The sequence below is a fragment of the Gymnodraco acuticeps genome, unplaced genomic scaffold (genome assembly GCF_902827175.1).
Source record: "Gymnodraco acuticeps unplaced genomic scaffold, fGymAcu1.1, whole genome shotgun sequence".
In the NCBI taxonomy this organism is placed as follows: Eukaryota; Metazoa; Chordata; class Actinopteri; order Perciformes; family Bathydraconidae; genus Gymnodraco; species Gymnodraco acuticeps.
The window spans coordinates 296,431-315,577 of NW_022990869.1; the positions used below are offsets into that span (position 1 = coordinate 296,431).

Here is a 19,147-nt window from a genome sequence, read left to right on the forward strand (position 1 = left end):
CCACCGTGTGGAATAAAGGAGTCAGTGTCGAAATATACTTAATTTTGTGAATTCTGTAGGGATACACAGAAAAGGTCAGAACAAGTTCAGCATGTGTTATGCAGTATTGCAACATTAAACACTACTAGTGATGGAAGAAGAACTGATACATGTTTCATCACCCTTTTTTCTCATTTTGAAAATATCTGCGTTTACATATGATATAATATTGTATTTTAGGAAAGCTGAGTTTTCACTTCCACATTTATTTATGTTTAAACCCACACACCCATGACAAGATGTATGCTATATATGCACAATTGCACATGCAAAGATAATCGATTAATTAAAATTCCATAGTGATGCACAACAGGTTAAGTAAAATAAGTAATATCAACGTTTTTAAATATGCTGGTTCAAGTAACAGTCCTTCATTCAAAGTCTTACTTAAGTCAGAGTGCATAAGTAAAATCTTAAATATATAATAATATAGTATGTTTATTGTTAGTAAACACAACCTTATGCTTGTGTTTGAGTGACATGATAATAGCACATTTTATTAAATATTTGACAAAAATACTGTAATACATAGTAGCTTATTCAAGCACTCTACTTAAGTATAGTTTGGGGAGTATACTAAGTATCGTATTTTGTTGCTGTTGCTAGTCCTTTGTTATTTTTACATCGATGTTTCTTGGGGGTTTTTCTTTCACGTTTTCTGAAGTTATATTTATAATTCATGTTTACATGTCTGTATTAAATTAAATAAACAAGGACAATTTCACAAACGATTTTGATGTCTTGAATTGTATGTATTGAATGAATCATACATAAAGCGGCTTGATACAAATTGTGTAAACTTTAAGATAGGCTATAGTTTAATCCTCTTAGTAATAATTTATCTCAGTTTAATTTTATACTGAACCTTTATGCTGTCGTGTACAAACCATAGCCTGTATATGTACAAACCAGACATCAACACATAATTAACTATCAGTAATCCAGTTTCAAAATATGGAGGTTTCTTACATCAAGCATTAACTCCGCCCTGTCTGAACGCCACGTACAGTTTGGCTCAACGCACCTTAAAGCCACGGGTTGTCAATTTGAGACACTTTGATTGACAGGTCAAACGCCCAATCAGTTCTCAACGCGACTGTTTTACAAACAAAGTGTACTTGTTTGGACCAATCAGGAACGTAGAAGGCGGGGCGTTGCCATGGTGAACGTAACCTTTTTTTCCCCTGTAGGTTGTAGCATCGGAAAGCTCGGTGGTGGATGACATCTGTAAACAAGCTCCAGTGAAGCTGGAAACTAAACGATAAAAACGCGGTAAATAGTGAAAAAGAAGAGCTCGAAGTAAGTGTCTTGTGTTTTTATTTATAATTGACATTAACTACATTTACTGAGGCTTATTTGTAGCTTTCGACAGCCATAGGATAATGAATTAACTAGCAATGCATCCACAGACATACTGTTTTCTGAATGAAACGGTTAGCTTGTTTGTTTTGCCTGAAATGTGAGTTGTTTTTCCAATTAATAAGGTTATGGTAGAATAATTGTTTAAAGTAAGCTTGCTGTGCCTTTATCCACTAAACACGTGTGTTGCACAGTCCTCTGCTTGTAGCTTTTGAGATTATGGCTAACTTGCATAATCCTGTATTGTTTACAGAGAAATTTGAGAAACTCAGGGTGTTTTCTTTTGTAAGGATTAAGCACATGATTGCTCTGTACTTGTAAGACATTTGAGCCTCAGAAAATGTCTCATACAATTTCAAAAGCTCATTCATGTAACATTAAAAAAATATGATTTAACCAAATAAAGCATTTGGCAAGCTATTTATATGGCTTAAAAAAACATTAAAGCATAAAGTAATGGACCAGGAACACATTATACATTTAGATTTAAATACATACAAAAACAGTGAAGATAATATCAATAAAATAAAGCTGATATAGGTAGGCTATAAAATACAAGAATACAAGTCACCGTAAGATGTCCATACTTTATTTATTAAAATTAAAACCTTGATTCAAAAGAAGTTTTAACTCTTATTTTCTTGATTTTGTACCTAACCAGATGGTGAGGGGTAACTCTCTGGTCCACTGTGGGCTGGTTCTGCTGAGTTTGTGGCTGTGTATCCAGTCAGTGCCCATCAATGTGGACCGGTCCAAAGAAAAGCCTCCGGTGCAGGAACTGCAGCCCCCACAGAGCGCTGTGAGTATGCATGGGACAAGATGAACATTTCCTCTCAAAATGATCATGCCCATAATAATTGAACTGAAGACTTGTTCCAAATAATCATCAAAATATGCATAACAATCTAAAAATGGCACTTCAACTGGAATCAATTCACTTTACATGTTGTTGAGAAACAATATGTGTATTGAATTGTGATGATAAATCATAGGGTCTCTTTGCATTAATAAAGGATACAAATTGAACAGCAATATTGTGTGCCTGATCTTTTTCTGTGAGCTTTTTCATCTATGTTTTTAATCAGACTGTATCAATCAATAAATCCTCTGTCCTGATGTTATTGGGAAAGTTTTATCAGCTGTACAATCCTATAATGTCCAATCCCTAGCTGTGAGTCAGATGGACCACAATATCACATTTAAATCCAGGTCTTACATCTAACAAAACAAAATGCACCTTAGTCACCTAAAGGAGGGAGACCTTTAGGCTCACAGTGTCTCAGATGGCGGTTTCACAGTGAAAGCAGATTATCTTCTGGGTTAAAGATTGTCAGTGTGTTTGAGAGTAAATGCACAAAACAAACAAGACCATTAGTAGCGTAGCCACCGCTCATTAGCAAGAGTGAATTGACACAAGTGTTTTCCATGCTGGCCGGTAGTCCTGTTAGATATAGGTAATACAGCTTTTGGTCCTCTACCAACAAACGCTGATGTGTGCTCTGCTTTTCTTCAGGAGACTGGGCTGCACTACGACCGCTACCTCAGGGAAGTCATCGAGTTCCTGGAGAAAGACCCCCACTTTAAAGAGAAGCTCAAAAATGCCAACATGGATGACATCAAGGTACACACTCACTGGACATGCCGTTATTTTGCAAGCCCTTTGTTGACATGAACATTTCGTAATTGAACCGTGGTGTGTTGATGTTCTGCTTGCAGCAAGGCAAACTTGCCAAAGAGCTGAACTTTGTCCAACACAATTTCCGTACGAAGCTGGACGAGCTGAAGAGGGAGGAGATGAACCGGCTGCGGATGCTCATCAAAGTCAAACACGACATTCAGGGAGGGAGCGGTGAGTCTGATGTGTCCCTTACAAACTTGTGCTTTCTGAAGTTTCTCAATAAATGTTGTAATACTATAAACTTGAAGACAAACTTGAAGACAGGATGCAACTCTTAGAAAGAGGAACATGATGTAATACCAGCAGTAACTTGTATTGAGTTCTGTAAAGTTAGTTTAAATACACTTTAAGACCAGAAGCACAAGCTGAAGTTACATCCCACATACTTACACAAAAAACCTTTGCTCATTGTACTTTTGTTGAAATTTGAGCTGAAACTTAAGTAAACAAAGCCAGTGCTTGTTCAGCTGTGTGTCAGAAAAACGACTCAAGCACAAAATGTGTGTGTAAAGGTCAGGAAAAGAGTGTTTGCAATGACACAATATCTCTTTTTGAAGTCTAAAATCAGTTATACATCTGTTTTATATTTTAAGTTCCTACTCATAGAGAAATATTGAAATCGTTTTCTTCTATTAGTTCTCCATACTGCTTCAGTTCATGTGTCTCCCTCTTCACAGCCGTTACATGGTAGTGTACGGAGATGAGCTGTGTCTCAGACTCTCTTCATCAGCTGTGTTAAGAGATTACCTCCTTCTTACTTACTGTATATGCATGAAGCAAGGTTGTCAACACGCTCTGCTTCAGACAATGATAGGACTGAATTGCCAGGAGTAAGAAAGTTAGCTTATCTGACTGTGGCTTCTCTGCAAGAATCCAACTGGTTATGTCTTACTGATTGAACGTTTTGATGACCAGCTTTCTGTTGCTGAAAGGAGATGGAACCACAGAGTTGGTGTGGGCAGAGGATCTGTCACTACAGTGTCTTAGCTATTGTCGATTCTCCAACTGGAATTGAAGTCTTCAGTGTCTGACATGAGTTTGAAGCTCTCCTGCGTACTCCTTCTGGTTCTTTGCTCCAAGAGTTTCATCCCACCTACAAGCTCAAAACCCTGGGTCTATTATGGTTAAATAAAATGTTCATTCTCCCCTCCTTGCAGGCCGGACCATAGACCACCAGTCTCTGCTGAAGCAGTTTGAGCACCTCAGCCACCAGAACCCCAACACCTTCGAGGTGGAAGACCTGGACCAGCTCATCCAATCGGTACAGAACACCGAAAGCACCTGAGCACAGTCACCAAATAGACCTTTCCTGTAGAAGGTCTGACTCTTCAGCTGTTACAGTTGCAGCTCCTCATTCGTTGTTTAGCGTTTGTTTAACCAGGGTGGTCACAGAGTTTTAACAGTCAACAAAACAGCCCTTAGATTAGAGTAACATACAAAATAATCTTCTTCTGTACACGGATAAACTGGACACTTGTTCAGGGTTAATACAATTTGTTTGTTGAGATCAGTGTGTAGATGTAGTTGTTGCATACAATCTAAAAACGTTCAACAACAAAGCACAATAATGTCCTGCAACGGTGATTGTAATTGTATATCACATAAAGAGAAAATCATTAGGTGAGGTTGACCACCATGACGCAGCATTCCCAGATGTGAAGAGGATGGATTTGTTTTGCCCTAGTAAACATATAACACAGCCAAAATAAAGCAATGACTCATTCCAGAGGACTCCGGTTGTGGCTTCAGAGCATATTTGCTGCTCCAGTAGCACAAATAGGGTAACGTTTCACCACAGAATCCAACAGACACACACAGCAGCCACACACATTCTCGTTATCGTTCTGATTGCTTCATCTAGTTGGAGTGAGTGTTTATTCTTTGGATAGATAAAACGACCTAGCTCACCGTGAGCATGTTCCCTACACTGTGTGTGGATACTGTAGATCTGCTGCTTACAGTATATGTACCTGCATCACAGTCCTATAATCTCAGTTTGCCTCATACTATTGCTATAATTAGGATGATGAGACGAGATGATTACAGGTGTGTACAGTAAGCTGTGATTCTCACGAGTCAGCTACATTAACAGGTCTGGCATTTCTCGATTTGAAGTGTATCAATATGTCCTTTTGTTGGAGAGCACAGAGAGAGAACATCTTCTGTGAGCTGTCATGTGTTTCTGGTTTTACACAGGACATGTCATGAATCATCTCTTTCATTTATTCTGTAGGCGACCAAAGACCTGGAGAACTTCGACAAGGACCGCCACGATGAGTTCAAGAATTACGAGTTGACGAAGGAGCACGAGAGGAGGGAACGTCTGAAGACCATGAGCGAGGAGACTCGCCAGCAGGAGGAGAAGCACTACGAGCAGCTGAGGAAGAAACACGCCAACCATACAAAAGTGAACCATCCGGTATGTCCCATTGACATAATACCCTAAACAGCTCTTACTCTGAGTACTTCTTTCACCACTGGCTAACGCTAATAGACATCACAACTTATTTCAATGTAGGAGTAGAGATACTTTCACCAGTTACCAGATGATCATTTCAATTTCAAGGATTACTCCATACTTTTGGGAAACGTGTATTTTGCTCAGTATAAATAAAAACAGAAGCACGTTTAAGTAATTATCAGTAAAAGGTCATGGGATGGTTGATACAAATACATACCACAAAATATAAGTGCAAAGAAGGAGGAGAAACCCTGAGGGAAACCCTGTGAGGGGAAGTGTGCTTAAAGAAAGAAACCCTGAAGGAAACCCTGTGAGGGGAAGTGTGCTTAAAGAATAATCTAACACTTCTATGGTGTGTGTTTGGTGGTGTGTGTGTGTGTGTGTGTGTGTGTGTGGTGTGTGTGTGTGTGTGTGTGTGTGTGTGTGTGTGTGTGTGTGTGTGTGTGTGTGTGTGTGTGTGTGTGTGTGTGTGTGTGTGTGTGTGTGTGTGTGTGGTGTGTGTGTGTGTGTGTGTGTGTGTGTGTGTGTGTGTGTGTGTGTGTGTGTGTGTGTGTGTGTGTGTGTGTGTGTGTGTGTGTGTGTGTGTGTGTGTGTGTGTGTGTGTGTGTGTGTGTGTGTGTGTGTGTGTGTGTGTGTGTGTGTGTAGGGCAGTGAAACCCAGCTGAAGGAGGTGTGGCACGAGTCGGATGGTATGGACCCAGACAACTTTGACCCCAAGACCTTCTTCAAAATGCACGGTAACCACAGACCATGTGTCCAAAATACCAAGAACCATTTTCAGTTATCAGAAGATTCCCTTCTTTTCTCTCGCAATAAACGGCCAAGTTTGAATCTAGAATTTTTACTACAATATAGTGATAAACATTTTTATTATACTAATCTGATATGACTTATATTAAAAAGTCAATGCCTTTGATTATAAAAAAAAAAAGTATGGATGAAATCACGTGTTCATTAGTCGTTCATTTTGTGTTGCAGACACTAATGGAGATAGCTTCTTCGATGAGAGCGAGCTTGAAGCTCTCTTCACTAAAGAGGTATTTATTCTGATGTACTTTATATTCCAACCTTAGTTTGGCAAGTTCCGCCTTTGAGGTAAAATGTGCATCCGTGTGTGTCTCCAAGCTGGAGAAGGTGTACAACCCAGAGAACGAGGAAGACGACATGGTTGAGATGGAGGAGGAGAGGCTGCGAATGAGAGAGCACGTTATGAATGAGGTGAGCCAACCACACAGACAGATATAAAGCCTCTCTCATTTTTGTTATTCATACAACAATCATCAACCTTGATGAGGCCGCACATTCAAACACAAAACATTCAGACTCTTTCTATCAGCATTTTCGCACCGGGACACAGTTTTAAGTACATTGCCCTTTTCACATTTGGTAAAAAGTGCAGTATTAGTATTTGAGATATTGTGTCTATTTGATGAATCATTCAATTTTTAAACGTCACATTAGGGCTGCTCAATTAATCGTATTTTAATCGCAATTACGATTATGGCTTGCAACGATTACGAAAACAACGTAATCGAAATACAACGATTATTTTTTTATTATTACTTTTCTTTTTTAATAATTTTTTTTTGTATTGATTTTTCAGTTGAGTTATACTTAAAGTTCAGGTTTGCATTGATTTATTTAAAACAAGGGACAGTGTACATTAATCAACATATTAAAAACATGTAAAAGTACTCGAATTAGCCAAAAGGCTAGTTTTCATCGATAGTCCCTTTGCCAGATGGTGATAGACATCCTAAAAGCAATAATACAAATACCAAGACATTGTTATACCATTGTACACATTTACAATAGATGACATCACTGAATACAGATAAGAGCAAGTCATGATAATAAATAAATAAAACATTTACAATACACACTCATACACACACCCACACATCAGTGCTGACACTGTTGGTTTTCAATGAGCCACTTTTTTAACACTGTGCTTGAATGTGTAGTAGGATGAGGATTCTCTTATTGGTTGTGGTATTGAATTCCATTGATGCGATGCGTGGAATGAGAAGACAGCCTGGCTGAGGGTGATCAACTGTTCAAAACATACTGTTAAAAAAAAAAACTCCAATAAATTGATGCTTTCAAAGTAAATGGATAATCGTTTTTAATAATCGTGATATCAATTATTGACCCAAATAATCGAGATTATGATTTTTGCCATAATCGAGCAGCCCTACGTCACATTACAGTGAAAATATACATTTGACATCCAATAAGTGCTAAATTGAGAGCATTAATGTCTCAGATGTCACTTGAATTGTCATAATTCATTTTAAAGACCATTTCTGGTCCCTAACATTGACTAAAGCAGCTTAATGTGTTGTTGTTTATTTAGGTGGACACCAACAAAGACAGACTTGTGTCAATGATCGAGTTCATGGCTGCCACTCAGAAGGAGGAGTTCTTGGAAAAGGATGAGTGGGAGGTAAGAGCTTTATTTTATAGAACATGTTGATAGATGCTGATAGAAATGTGAGGTTTCTCTCGTACTTATGCAAAGTTGTAAAACGTGTGTGTGTGTGTGTGTGTGTGTGTGTGTGTGTGTGTGTGTGTGTGTGTCGATGTCGATGTGTCTGTCTGTGTCGATGTGTGTGTGTGTGTGTGTGTGTGTGTGTGTGTGTGTGTGTGTGTGTGTGTGTGTGTGTGTGTGTGTGTGTGTGTGTGTGTGTGTGTGTGTGTGTGTGTGTGTGTGTGCGTGTGTGTGCGTGTGTGTGTGTGTGTGTGTGTGTGTGTCTGTGTGTGTGTCGATGTGTTTGTCGATGTGTCTCTGTGTGTGTGTGTGTGTGTGTGTGTGTGTGTGTGTGTGTGTGTGTGTGTGTCTGTGTGTCGATGTGTCTGCGTCTGTGTCTGCGATTGTTTATTTGACAGAACATTTTGATAGATGCGGATAGAGATTGTCGTACAAATGCAAAGTTATAAAAGTTTTTTTGCAGATTGATAAGTTTTATCATCAAAACTTCATCCCAGTATTTAACCCTTCATCGTATAATCCCCTGCTCTCCACAGACTCTGGATCAGAACCCGCTCTACACAGAGGAGGAGATGAAAGAGTACGAACAGCATCTAGTCAACGAGCAGAACGACATCCACCAGAAGTCTGTGGAGCTGCAGAAACAGAGGGAGGAGCTGGAGAGGAAACAGGAAGAACTCAGTGCTCAGAAGATCGGCCTGCAGCAGGTGAGCTCCAATCAGTGACATCCAATCAGCAATCAGGATGTCTTCCCTCAGTAGTCTGCACACGTACAACAGGTGAAGCATGGAGTAACATCCACTCAACAACCCATAGTTCCAGTGCCTTTAAATCATTCACAATTGAGGATATGCATGATTTGCCTGCATTGGAAAGATTCGGTTTGTTTTAGACACAAACATGATTTTATCCTGTAGATTCTATAGACATACACCAACACTTATTGTTTAAAGTGCAGGTTAAGGCAAAGAATACCAAATGAATGCTATTTCAGTCAGACAACTCACGTGTTTCTTAATATGTTTATTAGAAGCAGCATATAGTTTGAGTTTGGCGTCTAGACTCGGGCCTCATCGCTCCACAGATTTACAAAGAACATTGAGTGATGATTAGATAACTATCCCCCGAGCCTACAGGTGGAAGCTGGGGTGGAGCTGGGGTGGAAGCTGGGGTGGTGATAGGGGGGTGGAAGCTGGGGTGGAAGCTGCGGTGGTGATAGGGGGGTGGAAGCTGGGGTGGAAGCTGCGGTGGTGATAGGGGGGTGGAAGCTGGGGTGGAAGCTGGGGTGGTGGTGGGGTGGAAGCTGGGGTGGTGGAAGCTGGGGGCGGTGGTGGGGTGGAAGCTGGGGTGGTGATCGGGGGGTGGAAGCTGGGGTGGAGCTGGGGTATAGCTGGGGCGGAAGCTGGGGTGGTGATAGGGGGGTGGAAGCTGGGGTGGAGCTGGGGTGGAGCTGGGGTGGTGATAGGGGGGTGGAAGCTGGGGTGGAAGCTGCGGTGGTGATCGGGGGGTGGAAGCTGGGGTGGAGCTGGGGCGGAAGCTGGGGTGGTGATAGGGGGGTGGAAGCTGGGGTGGAGCTGGGGTGGAAGCTGCGGTGGTGATAGGGGGGTGGAAGCTGGGGTGGAAGCTGGGGTGGTGGTGGGGTGGAAGTTGGGGTGGTGGTGGGGTGGAAGCTGGGGTGGTGGAAGCTGGGGGGGGTGGTGGGGTGGAAGCTGGGGTGGTGATAGGGGGGTGGAAGCTGGGGTGGTGTAAGCTGGGGGGGTGGTGGGGCAGGCGAGCAGCAGCAACATGAAACACAGCAGCAGGAACATGAATGCAGCAATAGCAAGTGAACACAGCAGTGGCAGCATAAGCGAGGCAAAGGCAGGAAGACCTGGCAGCTTCAATAGAGCGGCATGTTTAGGAGAATGTGTTTGGTTGGTTATCAGAGGGACGAGGCGCGTCACGTGTTCGAGGTGCTCGAGTTGACTGCCTGAACTAGCTCGCAGGCTTCGCCCCATTTCTTATCATAAATCAAGCGATATAAGGACGCTTCAAACTGTAACTCAATGTGTAGTTATTGTACTGATTGGTTCCTTTGCTAAAGTGAGCAAATCTTACCTATTTTGTGATTCTCTAACATTCTCTTTCTCGTTTTCTCTTCTCAGGCAGTAGAAGAAATGGAAAGGATAAAAGGTAATGTGAAACGTAAGTATCATAATGTAATGATTAGGGCCGATTGGCTATCTTGTTATTCTGTGATGCCACGACAGACACAGGAAATGAGGGTTGGCCTTTTGTGCGAAAGAAACTCTGCGTGATAACAAAACTGTCATCAGCTAAAATGAGAAAATAAGTTTCATCATTATCTCGCTGTTCATTAACGTGTGATTATGTGACTCTGTTGCAGATCCGGGCACTGTAGCTGCAGGTGGAGCTGCAGGTGTAGCTGCAGGTGTAGCTCCAGTTGTTCCAGGAAACTCCCGCCCTCTTCCCCCCGATGTTCCAGTGCCAGGACACTCTTAGCAGGCTCTGTGTGCTGCCAGTGAGCGTGTGTGTGTGCGTGAGTTTGTGTGTGTGTTCGCCTTGTTATTATTCCCCATTTTTGTTCAAATGTTCCTTTTTTCTTTTCTTTTTTTAACACCACTTGACGGAAATATGTCTAAATAATAAGCGCACATAAGAGAATCTGATTTCTAGGCTTCAGATTTGGTGCCACTGTCCACTCTGCCTGCTGTAGCTGCATACATCTGAAGTGTGGAGCTGGTCCAGTTTCCCCTGGGGACAATCCAGCCTCTTGTTTTTGTCATTTTAATCACAGCATGACTCTGTTCTCCATGGGAGGTGCTTTGGGCTGAAAGGGGGCGGGGGGCTTGAGCCGAAAGTGAATGTTTTGTTTTGTGCACACTGTAATTCATTGTCACTGATTCTGTCTCTTAGAGGAAATACTTGGGAAATGATTTATTTATCCCATAAAAGAGCTGATGGATGCATACAAAATGAATGTCAAAAACTTAACTTCAAAGTTTATGTAGCGCTGCTGCCTAAAGAGTTTATACTCTTTTTTTTCATTTTTGGAACCGTGAAATATCGTTCTTTCTTTAAATACTTTCCTTAATTTCCATATTTGTTTTCTGCTTCAAAATGTGATCATGGATATGAACTTTGGTTTAAACCGTAGGCTCTCAGTTAGTCGGATCACTGTTGATTTTCTTATTTACCTTTTATTTTTTTATATAAGCTGTAAGAGGACTCCAGACTGCTACAATTACCCACAATCCTCCTGTGAAAATCTTGCACACGAAGCTAAAAAAATCCTTCTTAAAGTTTTTATTTTTACCATACCATATATCCTACGAACCGGATGATTGAAGAAAGTGTCTTTAGTTTACAGATAAAGTTACATATATTTAAATCTTTTAATTGAAGATTATTTTTTGTTGGCGTTAAGAGTTGTATGGATTCTAAAGTGGCTGTCTGTTTACACTGTGAATCTTTCTCCTGATAGAATACATTTTTATTTATTTATTCTCTACACTTTCATTACAGGTTACATTTTGTCCTAATAGATGGGAAATATTAAAGCATACAGAGCTTGTTACAGGGTGAAAACTGTGTTTATTAAAGGTTAATACGACAAATCAGCGATAGAATAACAACTCAGAGTAATTATGATGAAGCAATTGAGTTATGTCTTTTACAGAAAGCTGTTAAATCTGTCCGACGCCATGTGTGAAGGATTCATGAAACTGTAGTACAAGGTTTGAATGTGGACAATAAAATGAATGAGGTTGCACGTTTTGAGTTTGTGTCTCTTTACTTCAATGAAAATACAATTATATCCAGAATGTAAAAACAGTGTGCTGATAAAACATGATAAAAGACTTCCTAGATTTATGTAGGACTTGAGTGATGTGCAGGGGTTTAGTTTTGTCCGTATGAGGCTTTGAAGCGCTCGGCGATGTATCCTCCTCCCGTCACTGGAGGGTATTTGTTGGATCCGTCGCAGCAGCAGATCAGCGCCTCGTCGTCCGGCTGCACGAAGAAAGCCAGAGACTGTCGGGTGCTGAGGTCTCCAGGGGGGGGCAGCAACACTCTGTGCAGCTGAGAGGGAGGAGACAACAATTATAGGTTTTATTATTTGATATACATTTTTTTACTTTATCACATTTTCAGTTTTTCCAGGTGTATCAATACAATCCTGAATAGGTTTCAAGTATTAGTCAACCAGTATCAGAGTACCACTCCAGGGCTAACAAAAAAAAATTGTAATAAAAAACAAATAATCGTAAATAAACAATAATAATGATGGAAAGAGAATACAAGGGACATACAAAGGTGTTAACAATTATTAGTGTATTAGTAGATGCATTACATCAGGGGGGTCAAACTCAAATACACAGCGGGCCAAAATAAAAAAATGGGTACTAGTGGAGGGCCGGACTGGTTCAATGTTTATTGCAAAACTTATTGAAATGAACTTATTGCACATATTAAACCTGGAACTAACAAAGCTTAAATTATTGCCTATAAAAACAACATTAAACATGAAATAATCAGTTGCATTAATTTCTTATGGCTCTAGCTGCAGCTTTTCCGGAGTCATTTCTTATGAGTACATTTTCCCACAGGCCAACAACAGCTTCAAAAAAACAATTTCCCTCAAAGAAAAACCCAAACATGCCCTGTTGTCCTGAGAGAAAGTGCAGAAGGAAACATCCATGTAAACTCAGTGTGCTGCTCTGTGATGCTAGTTCAGATACTTGGCATCTCATCTTGGGTGCAGGTTCATCAATGTTTGGGCTCAGGCTCTGAGCTGAGGAAACCCTCAGGATGGAGTGAAGGTGTGCGTGCAATATACCGGCGGGCCAGATCTAATAGTAATTAGAAATGATCCTGCGGGCCGAAATTAAATCCACCGAGGGCCTGATTTGGGCCCCGGGCCTTGAGTTTGACACATGTGCATTACAGGGACTCATCGCATGATAAATGTATTTTTCTATTTGCTCGTGGCATTGTTTTTAAAATAGTTGTACTTGAATAGGGATTTGGTAAAATACTAGAAAGATACAGCAGGTTTTCAGATTTGTAACAAAGCAAGTCGTCAAAGTCTGAACTGTTCAATTAAAAATAGTTATGGAGGTAGAAAGTAGAAATACTCAATTTAAGTCAAAAGTACCTTGAATGTGAATACTTATTTCCCACGGTTAAATGCAAATCAATTTTTATCTTTTATATAATGTCAATTTCTCCAAAAAAAAAAATCTTTTTGATATTCTTACTCTCACACTGTTTATATAAACCTACCATTACAATTACAGACTTATTCTGAAAAATAATACAAATCTGTCTCTCTACAAACTTTTTCATATCCAAAAACACATCGTTTTTTACAAATCGCCTGAAAATGGTACAAACAAGTGGCAACATGTGGGATGAAGGTGTTTATCTGGGCTATATCATGCAATCGTAAGTGAAACTTAAGCTCGCTCCATTGCGGAGATATTCCCGCGAGAGTGCGGAAAACTTAAATGTATTTATTTATTTCAAATGTGAAATGTTACCAATATACTCACGGACCACTAGGGGGCGCTCACGGACCACCAGTGGTCCGCAGACCACACTTTGAGAAGCACTGCTCTACACACATCAGTTTAAACCAGGGGTGCCCAACCAGTCGTTCGCGATCGAACAACAATATTCTGTTTTATTATGTCCTGTAACATAATGTTCCTGTGCCAGAATAATGCACATGAACGCATCCAAGCTTTGTGATTGGCCGGCGTGACCCCATGTGTCGGGGCGTGGCTGGTGGGCAGTGGGCACTAGTTCGCTGACGTTGTCCGTGTCAACAGGAGTGACAGTCCGCAAACACACAAGACTGAAATTATGGCAGAAGCAAAAAAAAAACAAAATATATAATTTTAACTCCGAGTGGGAGGATGATTTTTTTTTAATCTATTCCAATTCAAAGTCCATCTGTCTCATCTGCTATGCGAGCGTGGCTTTATCGAAAAGGGTAATTTAGGAGCGGCATTTCAAAACAGTGCACAAACGCTACGAGACGGAATTCCCTCCTAATTCTGCCCTACGTTCCAAAAAGGGGAGGGGCCTGAAAGCACAGCTAAATGCACAGCAGTCCATTTTCACCAGGCCCAACAACAAGAGCAAGGCTGCTACCATAGCATCTTATCGTGTCAGTCACGTTCTTGCGAAACACATGAAGTCTTTCAAAGATGGCGAAGTTGTGAAATAAGCATTCCTGGAGGCTGCTGACGCGCTTTTTGGGGACAGTAAAAATAAGAGAAGCATTTCAACAGGTTTTTGATATAACAAAAACTCAAGTTAGATACCATTATTAATCAGATGTAAGTTTTAGTTTGTTTGAACTTATTCATTATAATTATTGTACAAAATGGTATAAGAATGCACATTTAAATTGATTATAGTCTATTATCAATTCAGGTTAAGAAACTAGTGTTGCTTGCATCCTATTTTAAAGGCATTTATTTGTATAATCTACTCAAATGCAACAAGAAAAGGGTTTGATTCTATTAATTTTGTCTTTTTTATTGCACTGTTGCAGCAGATTCCTGTGTAGCTTCAGATCTGAGTTGTCTTATTAGTAAGCCGAATGTATACTTTTGTAGCAACACTATTTGTATATAATGGCAAAGAAAGGGTTCAGAGTCTTTTCTTTTTTCCCTGTGTCATATGTGGCAGCACTGTTCAATGTTTCTTGAAAACATTACCCACTGTAGTGACGTGTGAATAAACTCCAACTCTGTATCAACAACACTGTTGTGTAACTTCAGTTAAATACTTGTATGTGTGTAGATTAGAAAGAGGTAAGATAAAGGATTTGCAGTATTTTATGAAGTATTCATCGTACAAAGGTCAGTTTTATACAAGCAGAAGTGTGTATTTACCTGGTAGTAGGCTGTCAGTAATGGCTACGCCTCTCTATTTGGACTGGTAGATCTCGGCAGACTGGCAACTTTAAAAGTAGCTCTCGGTTCAAAAAAGGTTGGGCACCCCTGGTTTAAACGTTACTGATGACAGCTGCATCGGATAACAGTAAAGAAGGAAATAATCTCTTCTCAAAGTAACTGAAAATCAGTCTGGGATCAAATACTTATTTCCTCCACTGTATATTTGAGTTGAGTAACTGAGTCCATTATGTCTCCTGGTGTCCTATTTCTTATTATTATATAGTTGTAAAACAAATCCAAATCTTTTTTCCTCCCCATTATGATATACAATATATTTTCTCCAAAGAGTTCCTCCTAACTCACCACAGAGACAAAGTGATCTCCGGTCCAGCGCTGCATCAGGTCGGCGATGTTCACCAGCACGGCTCCGGGGACGGCAGGAGCGCAGAGGAATTCTCCTGACCGCTGACGCACCTGAAGGTTAACAAGAGTGAGCTGGATTACATGCCTTCTTTTAAAGAGGACATATTATGTTCATTTTCATATGTGTATTTTGTCCATGCTTTAAAGTGCACCTATCATGCTATTTGTAGGTAATAGCATAGGTCTCAGATATATAAAAATATATAAAAAACATGTCTATGAAGTGTTTTGCTCAAAATACCAAACAGATCACCCATTCTAGCCATGCCTCATATCCCTCTATTTCACTTCCTGTTTCAAAAGTGATGCAAACGCAGTGATGAAACGCCATATCATGGATTATCAAGGATTCTCTCTGAAACAGTATGGAGCTCAAAGGCTTTCTCTCTTGCCGGTTATACCACAAGGTGAGTTCCTTTTTACTTCCTGCTTCTTCACACAGTATGCTCTCCAGTACAGGTTAGCTCTGAGTGTTAGCGATGCTAATATAAACACCGACCATATTACGTCCAAAACAGTCGGGCATTGTTTCTGATAGCAACTTTCTGATAGTGTCGTGGGTCCACATTTCCCATATTATGTCATATCGGCGCTAGCCAATAGAAGCATGAGTGTTACAAAGTGATGTCACTATGTTAAGGAACTAAACAAAGGCATCCAACGGAGGCGTTTCAGGCACTTCTAATATAAACCTATACAACACACTACAGGAGAGGGAAAACCCCAAAGAGCATAAAAGGGCCTCTTTAATAGAAACTAATGTAAATCTCAATTTAAGAGACAAAGAGGCAATTGTAATTTGTCATTTCTCTTGCATGCAGACAGGTGGAGCCGGTGTTACCTGCAGACCCACAGAGCTTTTGAACAGCAGGGTGATGGAGCCGTAGTCTGAATGTTCTCCACACCTCAACTGACCCTCCTTCACCTCCTCATGCTTCACTGGAGGGTAGTACAGAGTCCGCAGAGTGGAGCAATTCCCTTCCTCTGGAGGAGAAACAACAACAGTGTTAAAACCTGCCTGGTGCAGTCGTATCACAACAGTTAACATCTGGCCTTACACTCAGAGCTCTAATGTCAAGGTTTTATATTTCCCAGTGTCACACATCAATACACAGGTCGTTGGTAGTTATCGCATACAGAAAAAATAAGATTTTTCCATCTTTATTTGCATTGTAGTTTGGTTTTCCAACTCTGCAAGTCTATATGATGTTACATAAATACATCCTTGTGCATCTCATGACAGTCAAAGTCAACTTTATTGTCAATCTTTCAGTTTGTGTGTACAGACAGAGATCGAAATACCGTTTCCCACAATCCCGAATACAACAGTATTTCGATCTCTCTGTCTGTACAGTGACAACTCTGTTAACACTTTGTTTATTTGCATGGAGTCTTCTGAGCATGCAACTCCCCAAAACGCCCAATATATAGGAGCCATTTATCTGATCGATAACCATCGACTTCTTCAGCTTGAACCCCAGTAACAATATAACAGTCTTTAGTGAGAGCAGTGAGCGTACACACCTCCTATGAATCGATGCGCACTGAGGAACACCTCGGGGTCCAGACCCAGACTGAAAGCCATCACCTTCAGCACCCGCAGACTCAGCTCTTTGCAGCGCTGGAAGAAAGACGTCTGGATCTCCCTGAAGCCTTTCGCAGCTTCTGATGGCCATTTCTGCAGCAGGAGAGAGTTCAATTAGAGCCGGACTGATGCTAGATTTCAGAGGCCAACACCCCTACTGATATTTGTAAGTTAGAAAATCTATTTAGTGCAGTTCTGATAGAGAAATAAATATGAGTTGAGCAGGCCACTTAAGAAAGAAGCTACATATTTACAGGATTGTTTATCTCCTTGTAGATTGTAAAGGTCCTGAATGGGTGAAAATGTACTCAATTCTGCTCTCTTCTGAACATGAAACTGTGTCTACATTATTTCAAACATATGGCATTTTTGTTCCTGTTTCCCTTCTGAAGATTCTGATATAAAGTTTTCTTGATAACTGAATATTGGGTTATATTATTGGAAGATATTTATTTTTATCTGGCAGCAATAAAACAAACCTTTTTCTTGTTAATCAAACATGTATAAAAGCACACGTATACTTTGACCTCCAGACGAATAGATCACAAAGTGGGATCTTATCTGGGTTAGTGATCATAAAAATGGTCCTGATGTAATCTTTGAAAAATATTAATATTTGACAGTGAGTCGTTACAATGTCAGGCTGAAGTGAAGTAATGTTGAATGATTCCTTTAGGTCTCCAGGGCGGCTTGGATTCAACCTGAAAAACAGGTTTTTTTAATGTAAAACAATCAAACTGTGCAGTTAAGAAAGTGTGTTGGTTAATTTCCTGATTCCTACCTCTCAATCCCAAAGGACACCCAGCCGTGGTTAGGACTTCCAGCAAAGCTGTTCCTGCTGAAGGGTTGTTTCTCCTCATCTGGCTGCAGGAAGAACGTCTTGGATATGGCCATAACACGATCCACCTATCCAAACACACCCGCAGAAAATACATATCCCTCTTTTTGTACAAATGCATTTCCATTTTAGGGAATGCAATATGCAGATATTGTACTTTTCACAGTTTATGTTACTTTGCAAATAAAAATGTCCAGTGAAAACCACTTCTCTCCAAATATGGTCATTTTGATCTGAAGTGTTTTTATAAACTCGATGCAGGATGATGATCCTTTAAACTAAATTAATTCCCCCCAAAATAAGCCATTTAAAAACCTAATTAGATCACTTGGAATATGCATTATCCCAAAGTTAATTAATATAATATGATGGATTGCTGTAGACTTCATTATCCAATAGTAGGCGCCGCCCATGTCAAGTATTTGAATAAGCACAACATTAATCATCTGCAGCAGTGAAATGCAACAAACACATTAATGCAGCGGTGAAATTGTGATTTCTCCATTAATCCAGAACAATTTATATAACAGTAAAACACTAACAGGGAAAACATTTTCTCATTGACTAGTTTGACTTTTGAAACTTTGAGTACTGTAAACTAAAGCAGTGTTCGTAGAAGTTGGAAGTGGAAGATAAAGTAAATGTTGTTCAAGTTTCAAAAGCAAAAGTATTCCTAATGCAGAAAGGATATTTTTTGCAGTATTATATTAAGGTTATTATTTGTATCCTGTGTTTATACATGTAAGAGCATTTGAGTACTGTAGTTGGTGAACTTGGACCACATTTAGATTCTAGAAATACTGTGTAGATTAGTATTACAGTGCTGCATGTGTTTTTATACAGATTTGGCTGTGAAATGTAGCAGAATAGAAGTAGCATTAAATGAAAAGTTAAGTAGAAACATGCCAAAAAAGTACTTAAGTATAGGCTATAACACTTGAGTAAATGTACTTAGTTACTTGCCTCCACTGTACTTATATAAGGTTTTGTATGCAGGACTTGTGGCAGGACTTCCTCGAATACATTTCCAACACAGCAACTAAACAAACATAAGTTGTTGTTCCTCTCACCTCCTCCTGAGTGATCCCAGTGTTCTTCAAGAAGACAAACCCCACTTCAATGAAAGCTGTTTCCAGATCTTTGCTCAAACTGATCATCTGCTCCTCACTAACATCCTTCTCTCTCAGGCTGCACGCGCCGAAGTCCACCACAGGAATGCTCATCTTAAAAACAACGTGTATCTAAAAGGATATAGTATTTGCAGCCAGGTCAGGATAAAACAACACAGCGACTAATGCACCCGTTTCAAAAAGTTCCTGCAGTGGCTGCCATCTCGCTGTCATGTGACCTTTTCCAGCCAATAGA

General features: G+C 40.2%; 2 protein-coding genes across 3 annotated transcripts; one reads left to right on the forward strand and one right to left on the reverse strand.

The window, feature by feature from the left end:
- The first annotated feature begins 1,201 nt into the window (after window positions 1-1,201).
- LOC117557466 (nucleobindin-2-like) lies at window positions 1,202-11,800 on the forward strand. Of its 2 annotated transcripts, none has more exons than XM_034233311.1 (13): window positions 1,202-1,338; window positions 2,060-2,197; window positions 2,912-3,019; window positions 3,115-3,247; window positions 4,234-4,337; window positions 5,310-5,495; window positions 6,184-6,274; window positions 6,516-6,574; window positions 6,663-6,755; window positions 7,894-7,983; window positions 8,565-8,735; window positions 10,173-10,212; window positions 10,415-11,800. In XM_034233311.1, exons 2-13 carry the CDS (start codon window positions 2,060-2,062, stop codon window positions 10,528-10,530), a joined length of 1,329 nt encoding a protein of 442 aa, XP_034089202.1. In that variant the 5' UTR covers window positions 1,202-1,338; the 3' UTR covers window positions 10,531-11,800. The 2 variants fall into 2 exon arrangements, with proteins under 2 accessions (XP_034089202.1, XP_034089203.1); XM_034233312.1 differs by having other exon boundaries at window positions 10,173-10,200.
- A 2-nt stretch (window positions 11,801-11,802) lies between these two features.
- Window positions 11,803-19,113, reverse strand: si:dkey-10o6.2 (uncharacterized protein LOC100124608 homolog). The gene is made up of 7 exons (XM_034233313.1): window positions 18,853-19,113; window positions 17,726-17,850; window positions 17,579-17,645; window positions 16,884-17,037; window positions 16,201-16,343; window positions 15,300-15,410; window positions 11,803-12,108 (listed from the first exon to the last, which is right to left on the reverse strand). Exons 1-7 carry the CDS (start codon window positions 19,003-19,005, stop codon window positions 11,929-11,931), a joined length of 933 nt encoding a protein of 310 aa, XP_034089204.1. The 5' UTR covers window positions 19,006-19,113; the 3' UTR covers window positions 11,803-11,928.
- Between the last annotated feature and the right edge of the window lie 34 nt (window positions 19,114-19,147).

What these genes read in the sequence shown, in the direction of transcription:
- si:dkey-10o6.2 (XM_034233313.1), bottom strand. Translation starts at nt 19,005, where the DNA reads ATGAGCATTCCTGTGGTGGACTTCGGCGCGTGCAGCCTGAGAGAGAAG. An exon ending in CTTCACTTCAGCCTGACATT is followed by an intron (nt 17,038 to 17,578) that starts GTAACGACTCAC and finishes CTCCTGCTGCAG; the next exon opens with AAATGGCCATCAGAAGCTGC. An exon ending in AAAGCTCTGTGGGTCTGCAG is followed by an intron (nt 15,411 to 16,200) that starts GTAACACCGGCT and finishes GTTAACCTTCAG; the next exon opens with GTGCGTCAGCGGTCAGGAGA.
- LOC117557466 (XM_034233311.1), top strand. Translation starts at nt 2,060, where the DNA reads ATGGTGAGGGGTAACTCTCTGGTCCACTGTGGGCTGGTTCTGCTGAGT. An exon ending in TGGACCAGCTCATCCAATCG is followed by an intron (nt 4,338 to 5,309) that starts GTACAGAACACC and finishes TTTATTCTGTAG; the next exon opens with GCGACCAAAGACCTGGAGAA. An exon ending in GACCTTCTTCAAAATGCACG is followed by an intron (nt 6,275 to 6,515) that starts GTAACCACAGAC and finishes TTTGTGTTGCAG; the next exon opens with ACACTAATGGAGATAGCTTC.